Source organism: Ruditapes philippinarum, unplaced genomic scaffold, assembly GCF_026571515.1.
Source record: "Ruditapes philippinarum isolate M1 unplaced genomic scaffold, ASM2657151v2 ctg3470_1_1_1_1, whole genome shotgun sequence".
NCBI classification, from domain to species: Eukaryota; Metazoa; Mollusca; class Bivalvia; order Venerida; family Veneridae; genus Ruditapes; species Ruditapes philippinarum.
Window position 1 is genome coordinate 28,968 of NW_026864916.1, and position 22,224 is coordinate 51,191.

The window sequence follows — 22,224 nt, forward strand, 5'->3', positions numbered from 1 at the left end:
AACATGTGTGGGTAAACCATTCTCAGTTGTTAGAATTTGATTTTCCCCTTTTCTGATTTATCGCACTATATTCTCCCCTTTAGAAAGCCACAGGTTCACAGTTTTGAAAATTATAAAAAAAATCACTGAACTAATTGATACATTAAGTCAGCTGCTGTTAAGTCATGGTTCTGCTAAAGACTGTGCACACTGACGGAATTTCAGCGGAAAATATAAAAATTTAGGAGAAAATATACCTAATTTGGGCTAAGGGAAACAACTTTTAATCGGCTGTAAAATATAGGGAGAGAAATCACTAGCTTCTGTCAATGCAATGTTAAAAAGTTAACGAAAATCTTAATTTCAATGACTTCCTGACATGCACATTCTATATACCATATTATATTAATTTAAACACAGAAATTATTAATGAAATTAGTTGGTTTAAATTTTTTCATCACATATGAGCTATTTCCATGTAAAAGTAACTTATCAATTTCAAAAGTACATAATATTAGTTCTGTCTCCAAAATTTAATGTTGTTTCCAACATACACTGAGAGTAATGACAGATTTATGTCCTGAAAAATGCAGGAATGGAAAAGAACAAAATCTGTTATTTTTTTGATACATTTGAATTTGACTTTTCTTGTGATTTTGCTTATAACACATTTATATTTCCATCATCATAGAACATACCAATACATATGATACAGCCATCTGAAAAAGATGATTTAAGCAAACTTCAAAACTAAAACCTTAATGGTCAAGGTCATTTATGACTTAAGATCAAGTTCAGTCTGGCCAAACTGAAAGGTCTTGTTCAAAAGGTTGTTGTGTCTGTGACTTCTAAGTACGAAGGCAATCCATTGAGAAATAAATAATGACCTAATGCATTATTTTCAGACAGCAACTTCAATGACAACATAACAGTAACAGTAACTATAGAATTAAGCTCCAATTTTTTGGCACAAAAAACTAGAGCTTTAAAAAATGTTTCCTTTCTCAGATTCAATTTTGTTTTGTTGCAAAATATCTAAGCTTTCTTGAAGAGAATATAAAGCAAAATGGAAAATGTCTTGCTTGACTTGAGCAATCACAAAATACCTTTAGCTCTTTTCTTTCTTTCTAAATCTGGAGTCCAAGTTTCATCACTGTCAGAATCAGAACATGTGATTTTATTCTTAGTAGGTAGAGTGGTAGTATGGCTGACCTGGTTCCTTCTTTTCAGTTCCTTGGCTCTATTAGAACAACCTTTCATGAAGTCGGGTTTAATTGCAGGCAAACCTAACAAAAATAAATATAGAATTATAAGACTAAATCAAAACACAAATACACCCGTTATAATGCCACCTATACATGTCAACAAGTGTAAACAACAAACTGTGAAAGTTATATCTGGACAAATTGATAGTTGACAACGATAAGGGGAACAAATTCTGAAAAAAATAGTAATCAAGTATTATAGCCAAAGGCAAATCTTGCGGCAAATGGCCGATGTCACTCCTTGTCTTTCTTAATAATACCATAAAATTTGAAACTAGTTTTAAAACTAACAGATTGTGTTCAATTGATAATATATTTTTGAGGCTACATACTCGGATAATACTAGAAGATATTTAGATGTAGCAGAAACATTCTTAAAAACCGTTACACAATCGAAAATATGTGCCGCAATCTGTGGCTCCTTTCTCAAGTTCCTACAGTTAAAATGAATGAGTGAAGTGTTGTGTTTGAGATAGGAAAACTGCATGATTTTAAAGAATATTTTCTTTCACCCTATGACAAGTCCATGCTGTAGAAGGAAATATTAAGCCCTGAAAAGTCTATAACAGTCTTACCCATATAGAGCATAATCTCATAATTCTGTGCAATGTTTTTCAGTCTTGTTTGCTGATGAATTCCCATATCATCCAGCTCCTGTTGACTGAAGAACTGAGTAAGGTCAATATCTTTGTCCAGAAACTGGTTCAGATCCAGATTCTTCATGGCCTCCTATGGAAAGTAAAAAACATGATCATTTAAACATATTCAACAGTGATTCCCACTTGGTTGACCGTTCGGTCACAGGGCCAATAACAGTGACAGATGACTGGAAAAAAATAAGCTCAGTATGCCCATTCAGGTGAGGTCAGAGAAAATTACTGCTCAGACATTATATGACCAAAGAAATTTCTTTGGTAAAGGTCAATACACTGTTGAATAATATTAAATCTCCAATGACAGCAGCCACACTGTTTTATCAAGAAGGGCTATTCGAGAGAAAACTTAAAAGATGTATTTGAAATCGCTGACACTGTTAAATACCAAGCAATTGGTGCTGTGATTCTACACCTGCCAACCATTGTCAGGTGGCTGTATCCTTGTTTGGACACCCCACCCACCCTGCCCCTGGACCCCTGCTACCACCCTTAAAAAGAAATTTCAGAAATATTTTAGGCTTACAGTATAAGATACTAAATACAAAACCACCGATAAAACTAAGGCTTACTGTAAGATACTTAAAATGCAAAACCACCGATAAAATTACAAAAAAAAAGTTCACTATCAAAATTATAGAATTCTATAACTATGATTTTGATAGTGAATTTTTTTTATGATTTTATCGGTCACTACTAAGCTGCCAAGAAAAAGAGTAAATTAACTAAATGTGGATTCCAAGAAAATAACTGCAGCCCTTGAGTTCACATACTGGGTAAAAAAATCCTAACTTAAATCAATATCTTAAAAATTTGCATTTTGAAAAATCATTGTGTACTTTGGTTGGCAAAATTTTATACAATTTTGAACAAACTTTACAATTTTGCAATGTTTTACAATTCTACAAAAAGATAAAATTTATTTCAACAAAGTTTTATCTCACCAAATTTGGGCCACCTCTTGCCATTTTCTTTAGCAGCTTTATCCACTTGTTATTCTCTTCTTTAGCCTTCCAGAATTAATGAAAGTTTGAAATATCGCCAGGTACGCTAAATTTGTCCATAAACAGTGACCTAATGTTATAAAAGAAAAAGTTTAATAAGTCCCATAAAATTTACTTGTAAATGTACTGGTAAAAAACACTGATAATAACAACCCTCACGGGGCTGTTATTAAGAGCCAGCCATCGGTAAGGGTGAACGGTTTACCAGTATACGGATATACAGTCGAAACTGTCTTAAGCAGCCAGCCAAGGGATGCAGTCATTTTGGCTGCTTAAGACAGGTGGCTGCTGAATGGAGGATCCAGCTTTTATCCAAATAAATTATTCATTTCTTTGTAAAATAAATCTGATTTAAGTATAAATAAACCAGTCTGATTCATCATCATCATCATCATCATCATCATCAGTTTTTAACCATTTACAAACGTATGCTTTTAATGGTTTAACATGTACACAATCCTTCCAACATATAAAGCTTTACATGAATGTAACACAGATAAACAAATGCACTCACGATTTATTATGTCAATAATTGAAACTATGTATCCCATAAAAATATCTTCTTGCACAATAATTTAAAATGCGTAATATTTTATTCACAAAAAAAGTATGACAGTTTCTTTTTCTAACTTTTGATCAATAGAATATTGTGTACACATCATCTAAGTGTCGGCACCCGGGTGTAGATTTTCCAAGGTTTTTGGCTCAGAATCCTTGGAAAAAAACCTCAGAGTATTGGAACAAGAAAATGCAAAACTTTGCTATTAAAAAAACCTTGGAAAAATAGGGAGAGGGTGAAAAACCTTGTAAAAAAATTTCCGAGTTTTTTAAAAAAAAACCTCGTAAAAAGTAAGACCTCGGAGTATTGGAACGATTTCCAAGGATTTCAGAATAAAAACCTCGTAAAATAATTTCCGAGGATTTTGTTTAGAAAACCTTGGAAAATGAGTGACCTCGGAGTATTGGAACGATTTCCAAGGATTTTTAAAGTGTTTCCGTGGTTTGTTTTCCAAGGTTTTTAAATGAAAACCTCGGAAAGTTTCTCACAACTGGGAATACTGTTATATTTTCGAGGATTCTTACTTAAAGGCATCAGAGAATTTTCCAAGGTTTATTTGAGCAAAAACCTTGGAAATTTCTAGAATATCCATGGAAAATCAGAAAATATAACATCCAATGAAATATTCTGAAAAGAGCAATTATATTGTCCTGTTAAGGAATTAAGAAACTTCTTTGTAATAATACAGAGCAAAAAAATGATCACATGACTCACTTAAACATTTAATGTCAGTGTGAAGTAAATAGTAATGCACTACAAATGAAAAGTTAAGTTAGAAGTCTTTAATGGTAAATATTACACTCAATGTTCAGTTATAATATTTTGGTATCCGGCTATATTTTAATGTATTCAAATATCTATCTTTTGAATTCCTGTTTACTCTTCATGATTTTTAAATGTCCCTTAGTTTTTCCCTCACCATCACAGGGGTCACATGTGGAAAATGCTCCAGGATACAATTCCTGAAATAAATAAAGTAAATATTTAATAAAGTACAGCCATTGAAAGAAGTTAGAAAAACAGTTATATAAAATCACCACTGGGCGCTTCCCTCTCCATTGGGCGCTTCCCTCTCCATGTGGTCAGGATCAAAGACTTCAAACTACTTGCCTTACAACATTGTATTTTTGACTCCTGAAGCCAGGATGGGCTGCTTCCCTCTGAGGGAGCTATCCAGCCCAGGATTAAGGAACACCTGTGGTTATACTCAGGACAGTTCAGTATGTGTAGGCAATCAGAATTACATCATTTAATTTCTTTTTTATTAATCAATAAAAAAAATGATACATTCCTTAAACGTTTCCATAGACAAAAATATCAGTTCACTGTTGATATATATTGTTTTAAAAAATCAGCACTTTTGTGAAATCCAAAACTACTTGAATTACAAGTTGTTCAAGACCATTGATTAAAATGAAGGCTTTAATATTTTCAAATGACCTTTTCTGTAGTTACTTTTAAATGTTTGTCTACTGTTTTGAAATAGTGAATTTAATTTTTTTCATGTTGATTTCTTATTTTTCTTCATCAGTACTTAGTGTCAGGATTTCAAGAAAACTTTGGTAAGCAGTGTGACAATTCTGCGATGTTTAGAAAAGAAACGATGTCTGTTACTATTATTTTAGATAATGTCATACTGGATGTTACAACCTAAAGCACTCTAAAAATATTGCAAAAAATAACGCTTTTCATAAGGTGATTCCGATTGCCTACACTAATTGTATCTGTCTGCTCAAAGTGACATCTGCATCAATAAAGCTGGAGAGTCATCATGTAACATTAACAGCATTTTCAACAAAGTATCAATAAAAAACCAACAAAGTATCAATAAAAAAATCAGTTCCAGAAACCTTCATTCATTCAAATTTCAAATTGAAATTTTCAAAATCTAGTTTTAAAACAAAAACATACTGTAATATATTCCTTGAAGCCTTTCCTGGTCTACAGTTGGCTTCCTTAATCGATGCCTGGATGCCAATGATATACTATGATAAAACACAGCAAAGCTGGATTGCCATCTTCTTGTAGTTTGGAACAGTCCTGCAAACTTCCTTACAAGCTGACTCTGTAATTAAAAATTTGTAGATTCAAATAATAGATGAAAGATGAAAGTTTATAAATAATGTCATCATAGTTTCATGCACTCATCTTGTTCAATACAATCATAGACAAAAATAACATTATAATACTCATAAAATATCCTCTAAACAATTGTATTTGAACTAGCCTACATTTAGGTTAAAAATATAGATCTAAAATAGTTTGTATTTAATACTTATTTGAAAAAAAAAACAACAACAGATTTTATGCATAAATGTATTTAAAATTATTTACCTGAACCTTTTTACTATCATGTTTCTTTTGTTTATCTTCCTGTCCCAGGTCATTGATCTTTAGGTTCAATTACAACAACCAAACATTTCCTGAATCTTGTCACACTTAGATAAATGTTTTCTTTGAAAATTCCAAAATATGCTCCCTAACATTTAAAACAAGATATGTCCAAAATTGCTTAAAATAAATCCAGGTTTGCACTACTTCCAACTATAACCACTTGACCCATTAATGTCTGAGATTCAAATTTTTCAACAGTATAACTGAAGGGGCAATCATAATGTGAAACAGGGGTGATCTCAAAATATCAAAGCCATCATCATTTTATTTTTACATTAATTTTATTGAAGGTACAAATATATCAAATGATAAATAAAAGTAAAACTTGAAAATTATAAGAGAATCACAGTTGCAGTGTCATTTTAGACTGTTTTGGATTGTATAAAAACCCAGACTCCCCCTGAATAATCACATGGAACAATCTGGTCTATCCCAGAATGCTCAATGAGAAGATTGATCATGCATAGATTATAAGAGGGAACCACCTGGGGTGCCATTAGTTTTATCTGATCAGTGTGTTATATTCTGTCTGTGAAAACTTAGTGGATGCAGTATTTATTTATCTTAATTATAAGAAAGTATCAAGCATACATGTACATATTTTACACATTAATTGTACATAATTATATATTAAAAGGACAATTAATAACTATTTATGTTTATTGTACACATAATTAATGGCAGAGTAAATTGTTATCTGAATGTATGTCACAGACTTGCTTAGTAGAATATACTATTTTATATGGCATAAAAACATATATTAAAGATTAATAGCATTCTTATTTCAGTGTTGCTTACAGGCTGTCAAGAAACCCTAAGTTAAGTCTATATATAGAAAGAAACTGCAGGAAAAATACTGATGCATTTAGAAACTAATAGACAAAAACACTGATTGTTAAATTCTTTTTGTATAATTATAAGTTTTGCTCTTTTATCTATTCTTAAAAATGGAGAAGATATCTAGTAACAATAATTATAAGTCATAAATAATAAAAAAAATATGAAAATAAAAAAAATAAAATTTTCAAGTCTTTCTGATCATCAGTTATTTGAATAATCTTTATCTTATTATGATTAGTTACAATACCTTTATAGCCATTAATAAAAGGTATTTTATGGCAACAAGGAATTTACATTGTATTTAACTTTTCCAAGTTTTCACACTTAAATTTTTTTAATTGATTCCTCCCACAAAAATGGCTTCAGAAGATTAAAGTACAAATTTATTGAAAAGGAAGTTGGCCATTGACAATGTCCATACTAAAAATTGATTCCCTGGACCAAATCTCTCCTTTCCATGCTGTTGGACAATTGTTTGCTCTGACCATGGATTAAGAAATATCCATTGGCAATCTACAGTTGGGTTGTTATCTTAGTTTGCTTTAACTGTTGATTATTGCTTTTGATGCCCATTATAAGTTAAATCATGATTATGTCTTAACATTTTCCGAGATGAAATTTAGTTAAGTTCAATTATCCGAGGTCATTTCCAAGCTAAATATTGGCAAAGTGTTTCCAACAAATTTTACGTAAATTTTCTTAGTTCTTTTCCGAGCAAAAAAATGACAAAGTTCTTATTTCCAAGCTTTTTCCGAGCTGATTTTTGGCAGAGTGTTTAATTCCGAGATAGTTTCCAAGGTTTTCTTTATTTCCAAGGATTTTTATACAAAAACCTTGGATAAAGTTTCCAAGGTTTTAAAAAAAACCTCGGAATTAAGAAAAAACCTTGTAAAACTGGTTTATTTCCAAGGTTTTTGAAGCAGTTTCCATGGTTTTTTTCATAAACCTCGGAAAATCTACACCCGGGCACTTCCTTTGATGTTTTGGATAGAAACGGCAGGGCTACAGGTTTGTAAACATCAAAGATTCCTTTGAAGAGACCGCTAGTTACCTCTTAGAGGTCATCTAGTGTGTAAACTTAATGGGTGTGATTTAACGGTGACCTCATTATATTCATGCAATTTTATTTTCACACATGGAGCAAGTGTTTTTATGAATTTATTACTGAGGAATTTAGACAATCGGCGATGTAATTCATTTTTATTTCTTTGGTAAGTACCATGTACGCACAAAATTTATCTGAATCGGGATAAACTGAAATTTCTTTCTGCCATCGACAATGCATTTTTTTCTTCTTTCTTTTTTTCTTAAAATCGGTAAATTGAAAAATAAAAAACTAGCGTACAGTAACTCAAAAGAACGAATTGCAAGTGAGTTGAGACGTTCCAAACGTTTGTAATTACGACACGGATGAGCAATTATGCAAACTTCTTGAAATGTTGTGGTTTGTGTTAATATCTAGCCCCAGACAAGTAGCTTTTGTTAATCTGTGACACGTGTCATCTTTGAAAATAAATGACAGAAGATTGGCTGGCCGTTTCACCTGGCTGACCGCAGAAGATTGCCTGGCCATTTCACCTGGCTGACCGCTTAAGATGACCGACTTTAAGATTTGGGAAGCATTTTAGGTGACCGTTGATCGCGGACAGCAGGTGACCGTTGAACAGATGTATAAAATAGAGTGGTTTTCGTCGGGAGCGTCACAAAATGGCCGTTAAGGTCAGGTGACCGCCGATAAGAGGTGACCGTTTGTACAGTTTCGACTGTATTGCAATATGAAAAAATAAATTTCGTACCGCAGTACGATTTTGGGAAAACCAGTATTTTATAAAAACCATAATTTTCAATTAATTGCCTTTTAATTTCGTACAAATTTCGCATAAAATCTTTAATTGGCGTATTTTATTGGTGCCAAGGTAAGATAAAAATATTCGACAGTAAGTACACTTAAAAGTCAATAAGCGGCCGAGTATTTTACATAAGCAGATGTAAAAGGTCATGTGTGACTAGTTTTGTTTATCAAATTGAGTGACACTTTACTTTCTATTTAGTCCTTACATTTTTATTAAGTTTCTACTGACAGTGAATTTTTTTCAAATTTTCAAAACAACAGTCAACAGTTGATTTCTAAACGGGGAAACTATAGCGCGATAAATCAGAAAAGGGGAAAATTCCAACAACTGAGAATGGAATTTACCAACACATTTTATAAAATTTTCAATATCAATTCAATTAAACATGCATGGTACATCGCAGAGCTATAGGAACAGCTATCTGTCTTCTAGCTGATATAATATAATAAGTCAGATGCTGTTAAGTAATGGTTCTGGTGAAGAAGTGCACAGGACATTTCAGGGGAAAATATTAGCTTTTTTAAGGGAAAATTTACATTTGTATCTATTCTGAGCTAGGGGAAACAGCTTTTATTCGGCTGTAAAATACAGGAAAGAAATCACTGGGCTAAGAATATTTACATATATTATAAAAATGGGTCAAAGACAGAAAAGGCCGGGTTGCATTTGTACACCAAATATCATGAGGCTGTGATGTTACGAAAAAAAATTTCCATTGACCCATTAATGTCGAAAATTTAATTCAGTAGGTAAACAGGTAGTGGATTAGCTACACACCTAAAATCGAATCGCACAGTATAGGACCATGTGTCAATGCTGTATGCCAAATATCAAGAGGCTGTGATTAGTAGTTTCTGAGAAAAATGTTTCGAAAATTTCCTTCCATTGACCATTAATGTGAACAGGAAGTGGATGAGCTGCAGACTTGATGTTGAACAAGAATGTCGAACGACACATATACCCCCCTTTCTAGCCATTGACTCACATAATTGGTAATTTTATTAAAGAAACTTGCCAAAAATGGGTACATGGAAGTGTTCAATTATGGAAAAACCAACGGAAACCATTTTGACATTTAATGCCCATGTGACATTGACCTTTGACCTAATGACCCCCAAATCAATAGAGGTCATCTAATACTTATGACCAATAACTAGGTGAAATATGAAGACTTTGTGATGAATAGTTTTCAAGATAATCAGCTGAACCTTTTGACATTTAAGGCCTCTGTGACCTTGACCTTTGACCTAGTGACCCCAAAATCAATAGGGGTCATTTACTAGTTATGACCAATCACTGTGTGAAATATGAAGACTTTGTGATACATACTTTTTAAGATAATCAGCGGAAACCATTTTGACATTTAAGGTCCCTGTGACCTTGACCTTTGACCTAGTGACCCCAAAATCAATAGGGGTCATCTACTAGTTATGACCAATCACTGTGTGAAATATGAAGACTTTGTGATACATACTTTTTAAGATAATCAGCGGAAACCATTTTGACATTTAAGGTCCCTGTGACCTTGACCTTTGACCTAGTGACCCCAAAATCAATAGGGGTCATCTACTAGTTATGACCAATCACTATGTAAAATATGAAGACTTTGTGATAAACACTTTTCAAGATAATCAGCGGAAACCATGTGGTCTACCGACGGACAGACCGACGGACGGACCGACAGACAGACAGACAGACAGACCGACATTAGCAAAACAATATACCCCCTCTTCTTCGAAGGGGGGCATAAAAATCTAACTAATTTAACTACGTAGATAAACAGGAAGTGGATGAGCGACAGACCTGAAATCCAATCCCACGGTATGGGACCATGTGTCAATGCCGTATGCCAAATATCAAGAGGCTGTGATAAGTAGTTGCTGAGAAAACTGTTACGAAAATTTCCTACCATTGACCATTAATGTCAAAAAATCTAACTAATTTAACTAAGTGGATAAACAGGAAGTGGATGAGCAACAGACCGGAAATCGAATCCCACGGTATTGGACCATGTGTCAATACATTACTGCATGCCAAATATCAAAAGGCTGTGATAAGTAGTTGCTGAGAAAACTGTTACGAAAATTTCCTACCTTTGACCATTAATGTCAAAAAATCTAACTAATTTAACTAAGTAGATAAACAGGAAGTGGATGAGCGACAGACCTGAAATCCAATCCCACGGTATGGGACCATGTGTCAATGCCGTATGCCAAATATCAAGAGGCTGTGATAAGTAGTTGCTGAGAAAACTGTTACGAAAATTTCCTACCATTGACCATTAATGTCAAAAAATCTAACTAATTTAACTTAATGGATAAACAGGAAGTGGATGAGCGACAGACCTGAAATCAAATCCCACAGTATGGGACCATGTATCAATGCTGTATGCCAAATATCAAGAGGCTGTGATAAGTAGTTGCTGAGAAAACTGTTACGAAAATTTCCTACCATTGACCATTAATGTCAAAAAATCTAACTAATCTAACTTAATGGATAAACAGGAAGTGGATGAGCAGCAGACCTGAAATCAAATCCCTAGGTATGGGACCATGTGTCAATGCCGTATGCCAAATATCAAGAGGCTGTGATAAGTAGTTGCTGAGAAAACTGTTACGAAAATTTCCTACCATTGACCATTAATGTCAAAAAATCTAACTAATTTAACTAAGTAGATAAACAGGAAGTGGATGAGCGACAGACCTGAAATTGAATCCCACAGTATATGACCATGTTTTGATGCTGTATACCAAATGTCAAGAGGCTGTGATAAGTATTTGCTGAGAAAACTGTCACGAAAATATTTCCCAGACCGCCCACCCATCCGCCTGCCATAACAATTTTATAATCAAGGTTTGCACCTGTGCAACCCGGCCAAAAATTAGGGCTGGATCAATATACCTGTAAATCGGTATTTATCGATTTTCCGTTTTTCAATACGGTACGGTTATCGGGTTTTAGCTATACAGATACAAAGGGAGACAACTTAATAAAATATGTAACTTATAAACATGATGGCTTTACATTAAAATTATCGTCTTTAAAATGTCCGTTCAAACGTCAAAAGTGTGGAATTTTCTCTAAAGTAAATGTTAAGAAGGCCCTCAGCAATATTTGAAAGGCTGCATTGATTAGTTCAGGTGGAACAACGATTGTGTCCATACACAAAATGACGGATAAATCCGTGACAAAATTTATCCGGCCATTCAATCTCCTATTTCTAACACTGGTAGAAAATACTTTCAGGTTGGCAGTAGTATGTATTAGACCAAACCACTTACTTTTTATTTAATCAAACACATCTTGTATCATAACACATAAATCCTACAAATTTATTGATTTTCCAAGATGTAGTTTGCTAACTAAATAAATGTGACTGCGCGAAGACGTAGCTATACACCGTTTCCTGGTACGTTACGGATTACGACACCGCAACATCATTACATTATATTTATATTTTTATTGTAATTTTACCGTTTAAGATAAAAAAAACATGATTTGTTAGAAAATTTTTCAATGTTCCAATACTTTCTCAGCGTATATATTTCAAATTCTACAAAAATTTGATTTTATTATAAAGATCTTATAATTTAGAACAGTTGACTTGTAGACAGCACTACGCTCCTGTCATAATAAATAGTGATGTTTTAATTAATTTCTGTGTTAACTTTTCCTAGTATTTACATAATTATATTTTTGCATTGAATTATTTCTCTACAATTTTTTTTTTTTAAATAATTGTTTTATCTAAAAAAAGGGGGCCATCATGTCATTTTCAAAATATTATCTCAAATGTACTAGCACCTGCTCTGTATTATATATCATCATTAACAAAGTCAAAATCTAAAACAGATATTAAGAAAGATTCAATAATATTTCACGAGGGAATCTATGAAATGTAAATAGTACTTTTACTACATCCTAACAATGAAGCATCATTGTACTGTATCGTCAAAACGTATTGTGTATCGTTGGTCTGTATCGCAATACGTATCGTATCGAAAATTTCTGATCAATACCCAGCCCTAATAAAAATATATAATGTTACCCCATCTTTACATCATAATGTTACCCCATCTTTACATCAAAACATAAACACTACAATACATATTGCAATATATTGCAATACGCTTCGGCAAAGTGGCAATATATTGCAATACGTTTTTTGCCGTATTGTTACACCCCTAGCCATCAGCCAAATTTACCATTTTAAACTATCTTTGGATCCAAATCTCAAATAAATGAGTAGAAAAATGACAGCACAAACATCTGGAATACAGAAGGTTTTTCTTCCATAGGTTGGGCAGTCTGCGAAATAACTTTTTTAGTTCATAGGCCATTTGAGCCTTTAACTTAGGCAAAAGTATAGGCCAGGACAGATAATCATTACAGTAGGCTCAAAACATTTTAAAATTAATATATTGTGCAAAATAAAGACAACAGTTTATTTTATGTTTAATTTACATCAACAAGATTAAATTATGGCACAAATGCACAGAAAGTCAGTCAGCCAATTTTCATTAACTCATTCGACCCGTACGCCGAGTATAGTCGTCGTCTTTATCTGTTATCGTGTACCGCGCGCCGAGTATAGTCGTCGTATAAAATTTATCGGCTATCCCGCATGACGAGAGTAGTCGTCGCGTATTGAACTACTACTGTATATCGCGTGACGAGTTATGTCGGCGCATTTCATTGGTTGTTTCTTCGGGTTATATTTAGATTTGAGGTAATTTGACCAATCAGGAAACGCGTTATATGTATAGTATAAAGGATTACCTATACGAAAGTGAAAATTTTATCGAAATATCTCTTTCTGAAAAAAAGTTATATTGCGTTAAAAAAATGGAAAATCGGAAGAATTTATTTGACATTATGTTTGATACGGACACGGAAAATGGCGCAAATTCGGATTGTGACATTAGTCTCGATAGTGAAAGTGAGATAGAGTCAATCGGATAGATCGAGTGACTGTGAGTCAAAGTGAAAATGAAAGTGCGGACGAAAATGTTGAATATTCTCAGTGGAAGACAAACGATCGGTCAGAATTGCCTAAGAGACCATTCACAGGCCCAAATCCAGATCTTGATTCGGACTCAAATGAATTTGATTTCTTTGAACTGTTCTTTTCTGTGTTTCTGATTGAGCTACTGAATTGTAGACAGTAATTTTGATTTTGTTTACAAAAACATTTAGTTGATGACCTTTTTTTCATTCCTTTTTATCCAGAAAAAGTAACATAATTGAAAGCTCTAGAAAATAAGAGTAACTGTTCTAATGTAAGGCCATCCTTAAAAAATTGTTTGTTTGTAGTGCTCCGACCCTAAGTTCGTGAGGTGGGTAGGTAGGTAGGGGATTTTTTTTTTTTTTTAAATTGTTACAAAGTTGGAGCAAACTGAGTATAGCAATACACAGTTTATAGTCCCCCATGATATACTGTGCATGATATTTTCTTTGTTTAATATTTCAAATAATAACAGACATACAATGTAACACTTTTGTTGTTGTTTATTTTACATTTATTTCATCTTTAAACAAAATAATTGAACTATTGAACTTGTTCCTTATTTACTGAAATTAACAATGTCTGGAAAAAGGTGACAATACCTGTAATAAAACAAGTGGTCTGAGAAAAATATATATAATATGATTACTTGACAGATTTAGCCCTTTGAGAAAATAGAACGGAATTAGTCTCAATACCAGTATTTCAGTGATATTTGAAAATGCAATTTACACTGCAAGTATAGGTGTTTTGTTTGTAAAATCAATGATTACCACCTGCTTTAATGACCACCTAAGATTTCATTTACTGGTCCTGACTTGTCAGATTCTAAATGCACAAAGAAGGGAGGGGTGTAGCAAATCCATTTCTCATTACTATTGAATTAAAGGAATTATCCTGCAAATAATATTAATCTGGTTAGAATATAAATATTTGAAATTAAATGACTAAGAACAGCAGAATTTTTTAGCTTTGATTTTTTTGTTATTGTTTGCTTTTTGTTTGTTTGTTTTTTTCTTTTTTGTTTGTTTGTTTTTTGTAAAAATTTAGGGGTACACTTGAAAATTTAGATTACCTTGCCACCATACTGTATTAACCCAGTTAATTAACTCCATTCACTAGCCAGCATAATAATAGATCATAATGTATGTTACACCTGTCACACAGTTGTGTGTACTTATCCATATATGGCAGTTTTGCATGTAGAAAAATCTACGTCACCTGCTGTATACATGTATAGTTTGTAATCAACAGGTCCTGGAGCCTGGAGTTTGTTTTGAAAGTTGGATTAAAGTGAGCAACAATTAATAAACCCATTTGGGTGTTTAAAAGGGAATATAGTACGGACAATTACAAACTAGTAAAAAGGAACAAAAACAAAAGAAAAAAATAAACAGTGCATGATTTGTAAAATTGTTTGCATCAAAGATTAAAAAATATGGCTATTAAATTACAATTTAGGAAAAGGTAAAATTAATGAATAATTATCATTCTTATAAAGAAAAGTATCGGGAAAAGACCCATAAATTTCCAGCGATTTTCCCGCGAAAATTTTATCAATCAACATGTTTTTTCAACAAGTTTTAGTGTAACCTCATTTTTTGACAATCCTGAATGGCTAAATGATTTAAATTAATTTATGTCAACTATAAAGTTCTTCTAGTATTACCCAAACCAAAATGCATGCCTGCGACAAGCTTGCCGCAAGCTTGTCACAAGCTTGCCGCAAGCTTACAGCATAAATACAAGGTACCTGCATGCTTGCAACAAGCTTGCGCAAGCTTGCGATGACTTTTGAAATATATTGCAAGCTTGTTTAAAATTCATGCAAGCTTGCAAACATTTGATGTAAGCTTGCAATGCCGCAAGCTTGCAATTAGTAGACACTTAGAAAATTTTTGTACAAATCTACACTTAGAAATTTCTTGTGAAAGTAATTGAAACACTTAGAAAATTTTTTGTCAAAAGTGTACACATTAAAATAAAAATTCCAAAAATGATAGTATCAGTGATAATTAACTAGTTTAACTAAATCACCACGCTAAAGTTTATTATTAGTTATTAGTTATTTTATATATTCAGCTCAGTATTGTAAATTTACGAAGAAAATATAAAATCATCATCTATTTTAATGCAAGTTACTGTAAATGATTTGAAATTTGACACTTTATACATTTCATGTAGTTGGAAAAGGGTATCTCAGAAAAAATGTCTGTGCAAAAGAAGTAAATGAATTGATTGTTAAATACATATTATTATTTCAATAAATCTACATGAAGTTATGTACAATGAAATAATATCCATTTAATTACAGGCTTTAAGTTTAACTATAAATTAATTAAAGTCTGTGATTCAATCATTCAGACACTATAATAATCAAGATGGGATTGCATTGCTTGCCATTTTTAAATTCTAAGAATTCATGTTTTTGGATAACAATAAATAAATAAATAAACAAAACAAAAACAGTGCATGAAATAATCTCATATATATTCTATATTAAATTAATCAATATATTGCTTTTATTTAGGAAAATAAATACTCCACCACTGAGATTTTACGCTACACACATCAGAGCCTTGATAAAATTCATTGACCATCTGTGCATGACTAATTTACTCCCTGGTCATTCAGACAGATCAGGCTGTTCCATGTGATTATTTTGGGGAGAGATAACATTATAAATTTCATATGCAGAATGTGTCTAGAAGGACATTGCAATCTTTTTGTACAAAAATTTGTAATGATTTTTAAAATATTTATATCTATTAGATATTTGATATTTTCTTTTACGCTCAAAGAATGAAAGTTAAAATGATGAGTAGATTAACCCTGCTTTACATAATGATAGACCTGTCCAGTTTTACAGTAACTGTTGTAAGATTTGAATTCTAAGATATCTGGGTCAGCAAAGAGAGCAGAGGATGTACTTGATATTTTAGCAGTTTTGGAGATATTGTTTTGTTTAACATTTAAAGTGTTTAAGTATTGGTATGATAACAATCAGAATCACCTGGGACAAGGATATATACAACAGAATCAGGTAATTATAAACCTTAAGTTACATTAATGCAGAAACAGGTTATATATCAAATTATTAACATTTGTAACAAGAGATCAAGGTTGTTTTTATATTTTCAACTTCATGCATTTGTTTTTCTGATAATTCTTTTTAATCTATACATGTATAATCTGTAACATATAAATTATTCAATGATTTCTTTTTAATGATTGTTTATATTGTTTAAATGGCATGTTAGTAGATCTTTTTCATTTCCTGCAAATTAAACAAATTAAATAAATTTGATTAAATAGGACTTATTGGTACAATCAGTAGTTAAGTTGTACAGCTGAGCAGGGTCAATCATAATCATTTGTTATTTTACATGTATGTGTTGTGTTTTCAATGGAACAATCTAAAATTACATTATACATAAATAATTTGCAGGCTGGTGCTGACTGTGAGAAATAGCGGCAGAGTTTAATAATGATGTGCAGTATTAATCCTGAAAAGGTATATTATTAAATCTCAATACTTTTCTATTCCACATCTTTTCTTGAAAAAATACATACTGGGTAATAAATATTGTCACAAATTTACTTAATTCTCATACAGAGAAATTCTTAAACATTTGTGCACATTGAAATAAGATATACTGCATTGCTTTAGTATTTTTTGAAAATGCATAAGCATAGTTAATATTTAATAGTTAATACTGTTGAAACATTAGATTCGATGTTATTAAAAGATATGTAATATAACTGCATTTATGCAATAAAACATAGTTCATTACTGCATCTGTATTTAATTAATTATGAATTTTATCTTTAAAGGTCAGCACAACCATAAGAAGTTCTAGGAAACACAGGCAGAGGACTAAAAATGGACACCGATAAAAGAAATAGTAATTTAAATAATCAGAAACATTTAAAACAAATTTAAAATTGAATAGTTTGTCACTGACAGACTAAGAGCAAAATAATTGCTTAAAACAAAGTGTTGGATTCTAAGAAAACAAGAACCTACCAAAACCTGCAGCTAGAAAAAAATTGTTTGTGTTATAGTGAATGCAGGGTGTTCTATTCTGTATTTGGACTAAAGGATATGTATTAAATTTTGTGAAAGAAATATGTGATCATGTTAAACTCATAAAAATTCTACCCCAAACATTCCTGTGCTGAATTCCATCCCAGAATTTTACATTTTAAGAACATTTAGGGATGCCGGAATTAGGCTGGATTTTTTCAATGTCATTCCATCAAGGCTGGACTATTTACCATGGTAATTGGAAGAAAAACATTAGTATATGAAAAATTTAACATCAGCTTCTTTTTACAATTTATGATTAAATAAGTTTATCATGGTAATCAATGCCTTTTTTTTGCATGTTATATAGGATTCAGAGACTGTTATACGTAGCAGCTCCCTTTCCAAATAGGGTTTACAGTTTTTGCAAGCCTGCGATTAAGCTTGCGCAAGCTTATACATTAAGCTTGTAGTTATACATGCACAAGCTTGCGACTAAGCCTGTGCAGGCTTGCAGATAAACCTGCGCAAGCTTGCAAATAAGCTTGCGCAAGCTTACGATTAAGCTTGCGCAAGCTTGCGATTAAGCTTGCGCAAGCTTGCGATTAAGCTTGCGATTAAGCTTGCGCAAGCTTGCGCAAGCTTAAATATTAACTAGTTTGCAGTCAGATTTTTTTAAATAACTGATCGCAAGCTTGCCGCAAGCTTGCCGCAAGGTTCCAATTACTAGCCAGTAGCAAGCTTGCAACTTAAGCTTGCAGCAAGCTTGTGACAAGCTTGCAATGTTAGCTTGCGATTTTGGTTTGGGTATTTTGTGTAAAAAAATATGTATACAGTGGTGGCCTATGGTTACGGAGGGTAATCCATTTTAACATTCATTGATGTATGTATATTAACTTTGAAGAAAGGTTGCAATCTTTTTTTTTCACTTTTATACCCCAAAAAAATCAAATTGTATTCAAGTTAGATATGTCAACTCATGTAAATAAACTTTCATGAGGGTACCATTTCTGTCCACTTTCACATAACAAAGTTGCAATCGTTCTTTTTTTTTCACTTTTATACCAAAAATAAATCGAATTTTAGTCTGGTTTAATAGGGCATCATTACCGTGTACGTATATATATGCAGTATTTACAGTAGTGGAATGAATAGGAAAATCGAGTACAGCTTGACACAGTGTGTAAGAGATTCATCCGATCGGCATTTATTTTAGCTAATATCTTCGAAAGGGAATCGACTTTTATAAGATTTAATGTTAAATAATTAACAAAAGAACAATTCATTCACATGTTTGGCTTGGAAACTGAGAATTTTTATGCCCTTTGCGAAATTTTAAGATTTCTGGCGAATGTGAAATCGCCGATGTTCGGGGTCGAAGTTTGGCAAAATATCGATGAAAAGCGTGCGTTTATTTTGGTTTTAGAATAAAATTCTTTTACTCTTCTACTTCTCAGTTCAAAATTTTTCTGAAAAGTTATTGGAGAAAGTTCTTTTTAACAGAATGGGTACATAATGATGATCTAAAAAAAAAAAAAAAAATCCTCGAAGGTGTAAAAAATTTTTAGAGTCGGGGCCATTTTCATGGGTCGGTCGGAGCACTACAAACAAACAATTTTTTATGGATGGCCTAAGAAATACAAAAATGTTAATACCTTACAGTTTTTGTATTTATTTTGTAATTATTTTTATATCATTATTATATATAATTTTTATAATTATTATATATAATTTTGAAATTATCTAAAATTAATCCACACATATAACAATTTTCATTCATATTTCATCGATTATTTTTCCGGCTAATATTTTCTTACTTTTAGACACTGTAGTAAAGATAAATTATTTATTGTTTTCTTTGAAATTTTCTTTAAAAAAAAACAACAGGAAAATAAAAGTTTTTTTTAATGAATATGAATTTCTGATGTATATACACCTCTGCACCATAAATGTTACATTTCTTGTCTGTTTTTATGAGCTCCATAACATAATACTTATATTTGCTCATTAGTCATTACTATACTTATTTATTTGCATAATGCTTCCAAAGTATTCATTTCTAATTTGTAAATTAGTAGTAAATTTATCAATATATTTTTTAAATTATTATATTATGGAGAAGAATGTTTTAATAGAAATTTATACAATAAATAAAGTTCTTTTATTACAAATAAACTGATTTTATGTTGAAAATCTTCTTTATTTTATTGATAATAAATCAGTCCATTGAACATGTTGCCATAGTGATGCAGAGCTCCAGATAGCGTGCGTATAAGCGTAAAATACGCATAGAAAATCTAAAATACGCATCACTTTCAAAATTCGTGCGTCACAGTTACGCACAACAAAATGAAAATACGCTCGTATGTCAAAATTTATGCGTAAAAGAATAGAAGTGTAAACATTTGATATGTAGAAAGAAAATGTTTTGAGCATAAAAAACAATATATTTCCATTTAATTGCATTGAAAACTAAAAATTCTGTTGTCAACAACGCATGTTAAAAACGAAAGTAGCAGGAAATACAGAAGGGAGGTAACTCCCGTAGATCTATCAACCTGTGAAATTATTAATGAAATTTGTGCCAGATAATCATCGTAGGAGTTAACACAGTATTAAGTTAGTTTAGGCATCTATTGACATACTCAATATAACCAAAAATATATTTTAATTTCTTTAACTTTAGTTGTTGGAACAAAATAACATGTTATTCACCTGCAGTTTTGTACTCAATATTTTCGTACCCAGTCTACAGTTACGGACAATTTTCTCTCAGACCAATATTTTTTCTAAGGAAAGATAAAAAAATCTTGTTTATGTTTCTTTAATTCTAATTTCAACTATAATTGTTCAAACTGGAGTACATGATAAGGTACATGCCAACAAAAATAAAGAAAGAAAAATATTGACTCCTAGAAAATAAAATAACTTGTGGGATTCCACTAGTGGAAGTTTGGGAGTCTTTTACTCCTTCAATTGGCCTGTGACTTCCAAAAATCAATACTTTCCTTCTTTACCTATATTATGTGACTTCCAATATCAGAGATTTTGAAGTCTTTGACTTCCAAATTTTGAAAATGGAAGCCCTGATAATTTTGCTGTGTATCCTAAACTTGAGTTCCAGTATACTCTGGAAGTCTGACTTTACATGACATGTTTTGTATTGTTTCACATTAAATCAGTATTTAATTTGTAAAGGTTTATCTAAAAAAAAGAAAATAAACAAACAAACAAACACAACAATAAGTTTAATTTGTTTATAAAAAATGCAAAATGCTTTTTTGACAGATTTTACCCCCTAAGTTTTTCAGAATTTGCATTTTACCCCTCACTCTAAATTTTGAGGGGTAAAAACCCCTTGGCCAAAAAAATTATCTGGAGCTCTGATAATACAATTGATATAAATATTTCCAATCAATTCACTAAATAACTTGTCTGCCAGTGCAAAGAAATGATAAATTATGATTATAGAAACTACGATTATGTATGCAAAATTTCATAACAAATAAATCTGTGTGAATAATGGCTATTGATATGCTGGTGGAGCTTGCGTTGAAAGGCTATTCAGTTTAATGAACCTACTGTGCACTCCTCACAGAAATAGACTGGGACAAAACAGTCTTGACAACCTGATAAGAATATGCAACTATGATGGACACTTAAACATTGATGACCTGAATGCTGTCATCAATGAGTTTGATAATGACAGTAGGGAAATGAAATTGCACTGAATCAAACTGAACTGAAGTCACTCATTTAATAAAGTTGTTAACTAATTTCAATTAGTTGTTTTATTTATTTTATAGGATTTTTAAAAAATCATGTATTTTTAGTCTTTTTATTGAATATTAATAACACTGAAAATTCCCCTTTTTTGGCATTTACGCGCTATTTTTCCCCACCCAATGGGCACTGACCCCCTTCCCCCAAAACTGAAAAAAAAAACACTGACAGCACATTTTACTACTTGGTGGATTTCCATTTCTTCAATCAGCTGATAATAAATTATTTTTATGTAGGAAATGATAGATATCTGAAAAAAATGTTGGTCAGGTCTGAAATAAATTATTGAACAATGCTGTACCATCGGGTATAAATATTTTTCTAGCTCAGGTGGCATTATAGATATTTGTTTTAATATACCAATGTATAGTTTGAGAATATTTTGTATAAAATGCAGAATGCAAAAAAAAAACCCTCCACTTTCAGGAAACATTTGTGTAGTGTTGTCTTCACATTAAATTTCGCCACCTGTACAAAATTTTGGCATGGATTCTGGGCGTAAATGGCACGGAATGGGGATGGAATCATTGCTTTCTGGGCGGACTAAGCACGGAAAAGCGTTGATGAAATAATGTCTCAAAGATTATCAGTGGGTTCGCATTTCGATAATGCTGCCCTTATTATCACATGACTAGCTTGAATTAAGGTTCCAATACCTTTGCATGACATTTTGGTGACCCGTGAAACTAATGTTATTTTTTAATTGAAAACATGACTTTGCAATTATGTCAATAACAGTGTATTTATATAATAACATTGTACCAAAAACATGTTGGATTTATATTGTTTTGAGTGATGATTCATGAATTATTTGTTTGTTTTTATTAAAATTGTACACTTACTAAAAATAGTTTATGGTCCG

At 31.9% G+C, this 22,224-nt stretch overlaps 1 protein-coding gene and 1 long non-coding RNA gene across 2 annotated transcripts in view; one reads left to right on the forward strand and one right to left on the reverse strand.

The window, feature by feature from the left end:
• The window catches only part of LOC132727273 (zinc finger protein ZFP2-like), a 36,828-nt gene that overhangs the window by 10,221 nt on the left and 4,383 nt on the right, over positions 1-22,224 (reverse strand). Inside the window, exons 2-4 of the mRNA XM_060712703.1 lie at positions 2,842-2,971; positions 1,820-1,973; positions 1,086-1,265 (exon numbers count right to left, since the gene is read on the reverse strand). Of these exons, the coding sequence (XP_060568686.1) occupies positions 1,086-1,265; positions 1,820-1,973; positions 2,842-2,865 (358 nt within the window). The 5' untranslated portion in view covers positions 2,866-2,971. The remainder of the gene's footprint in view (positions 1-1,085; positions 1,266-1,819; positions 1,974-2,841; positions 2,972-22,224) is intronic.
• Positions 16,158-18,184, forward strand: LOC132727274 (uncharacterized). Its single transcript, XR_009625323.1, has 3 exons — positions 16,158-16,595; positions 17,001-17,066; positions 17,387-18,184. It is a non-coding gene; the product is annotated as an uncharacterized LOC132727274 (long non-coding RNA).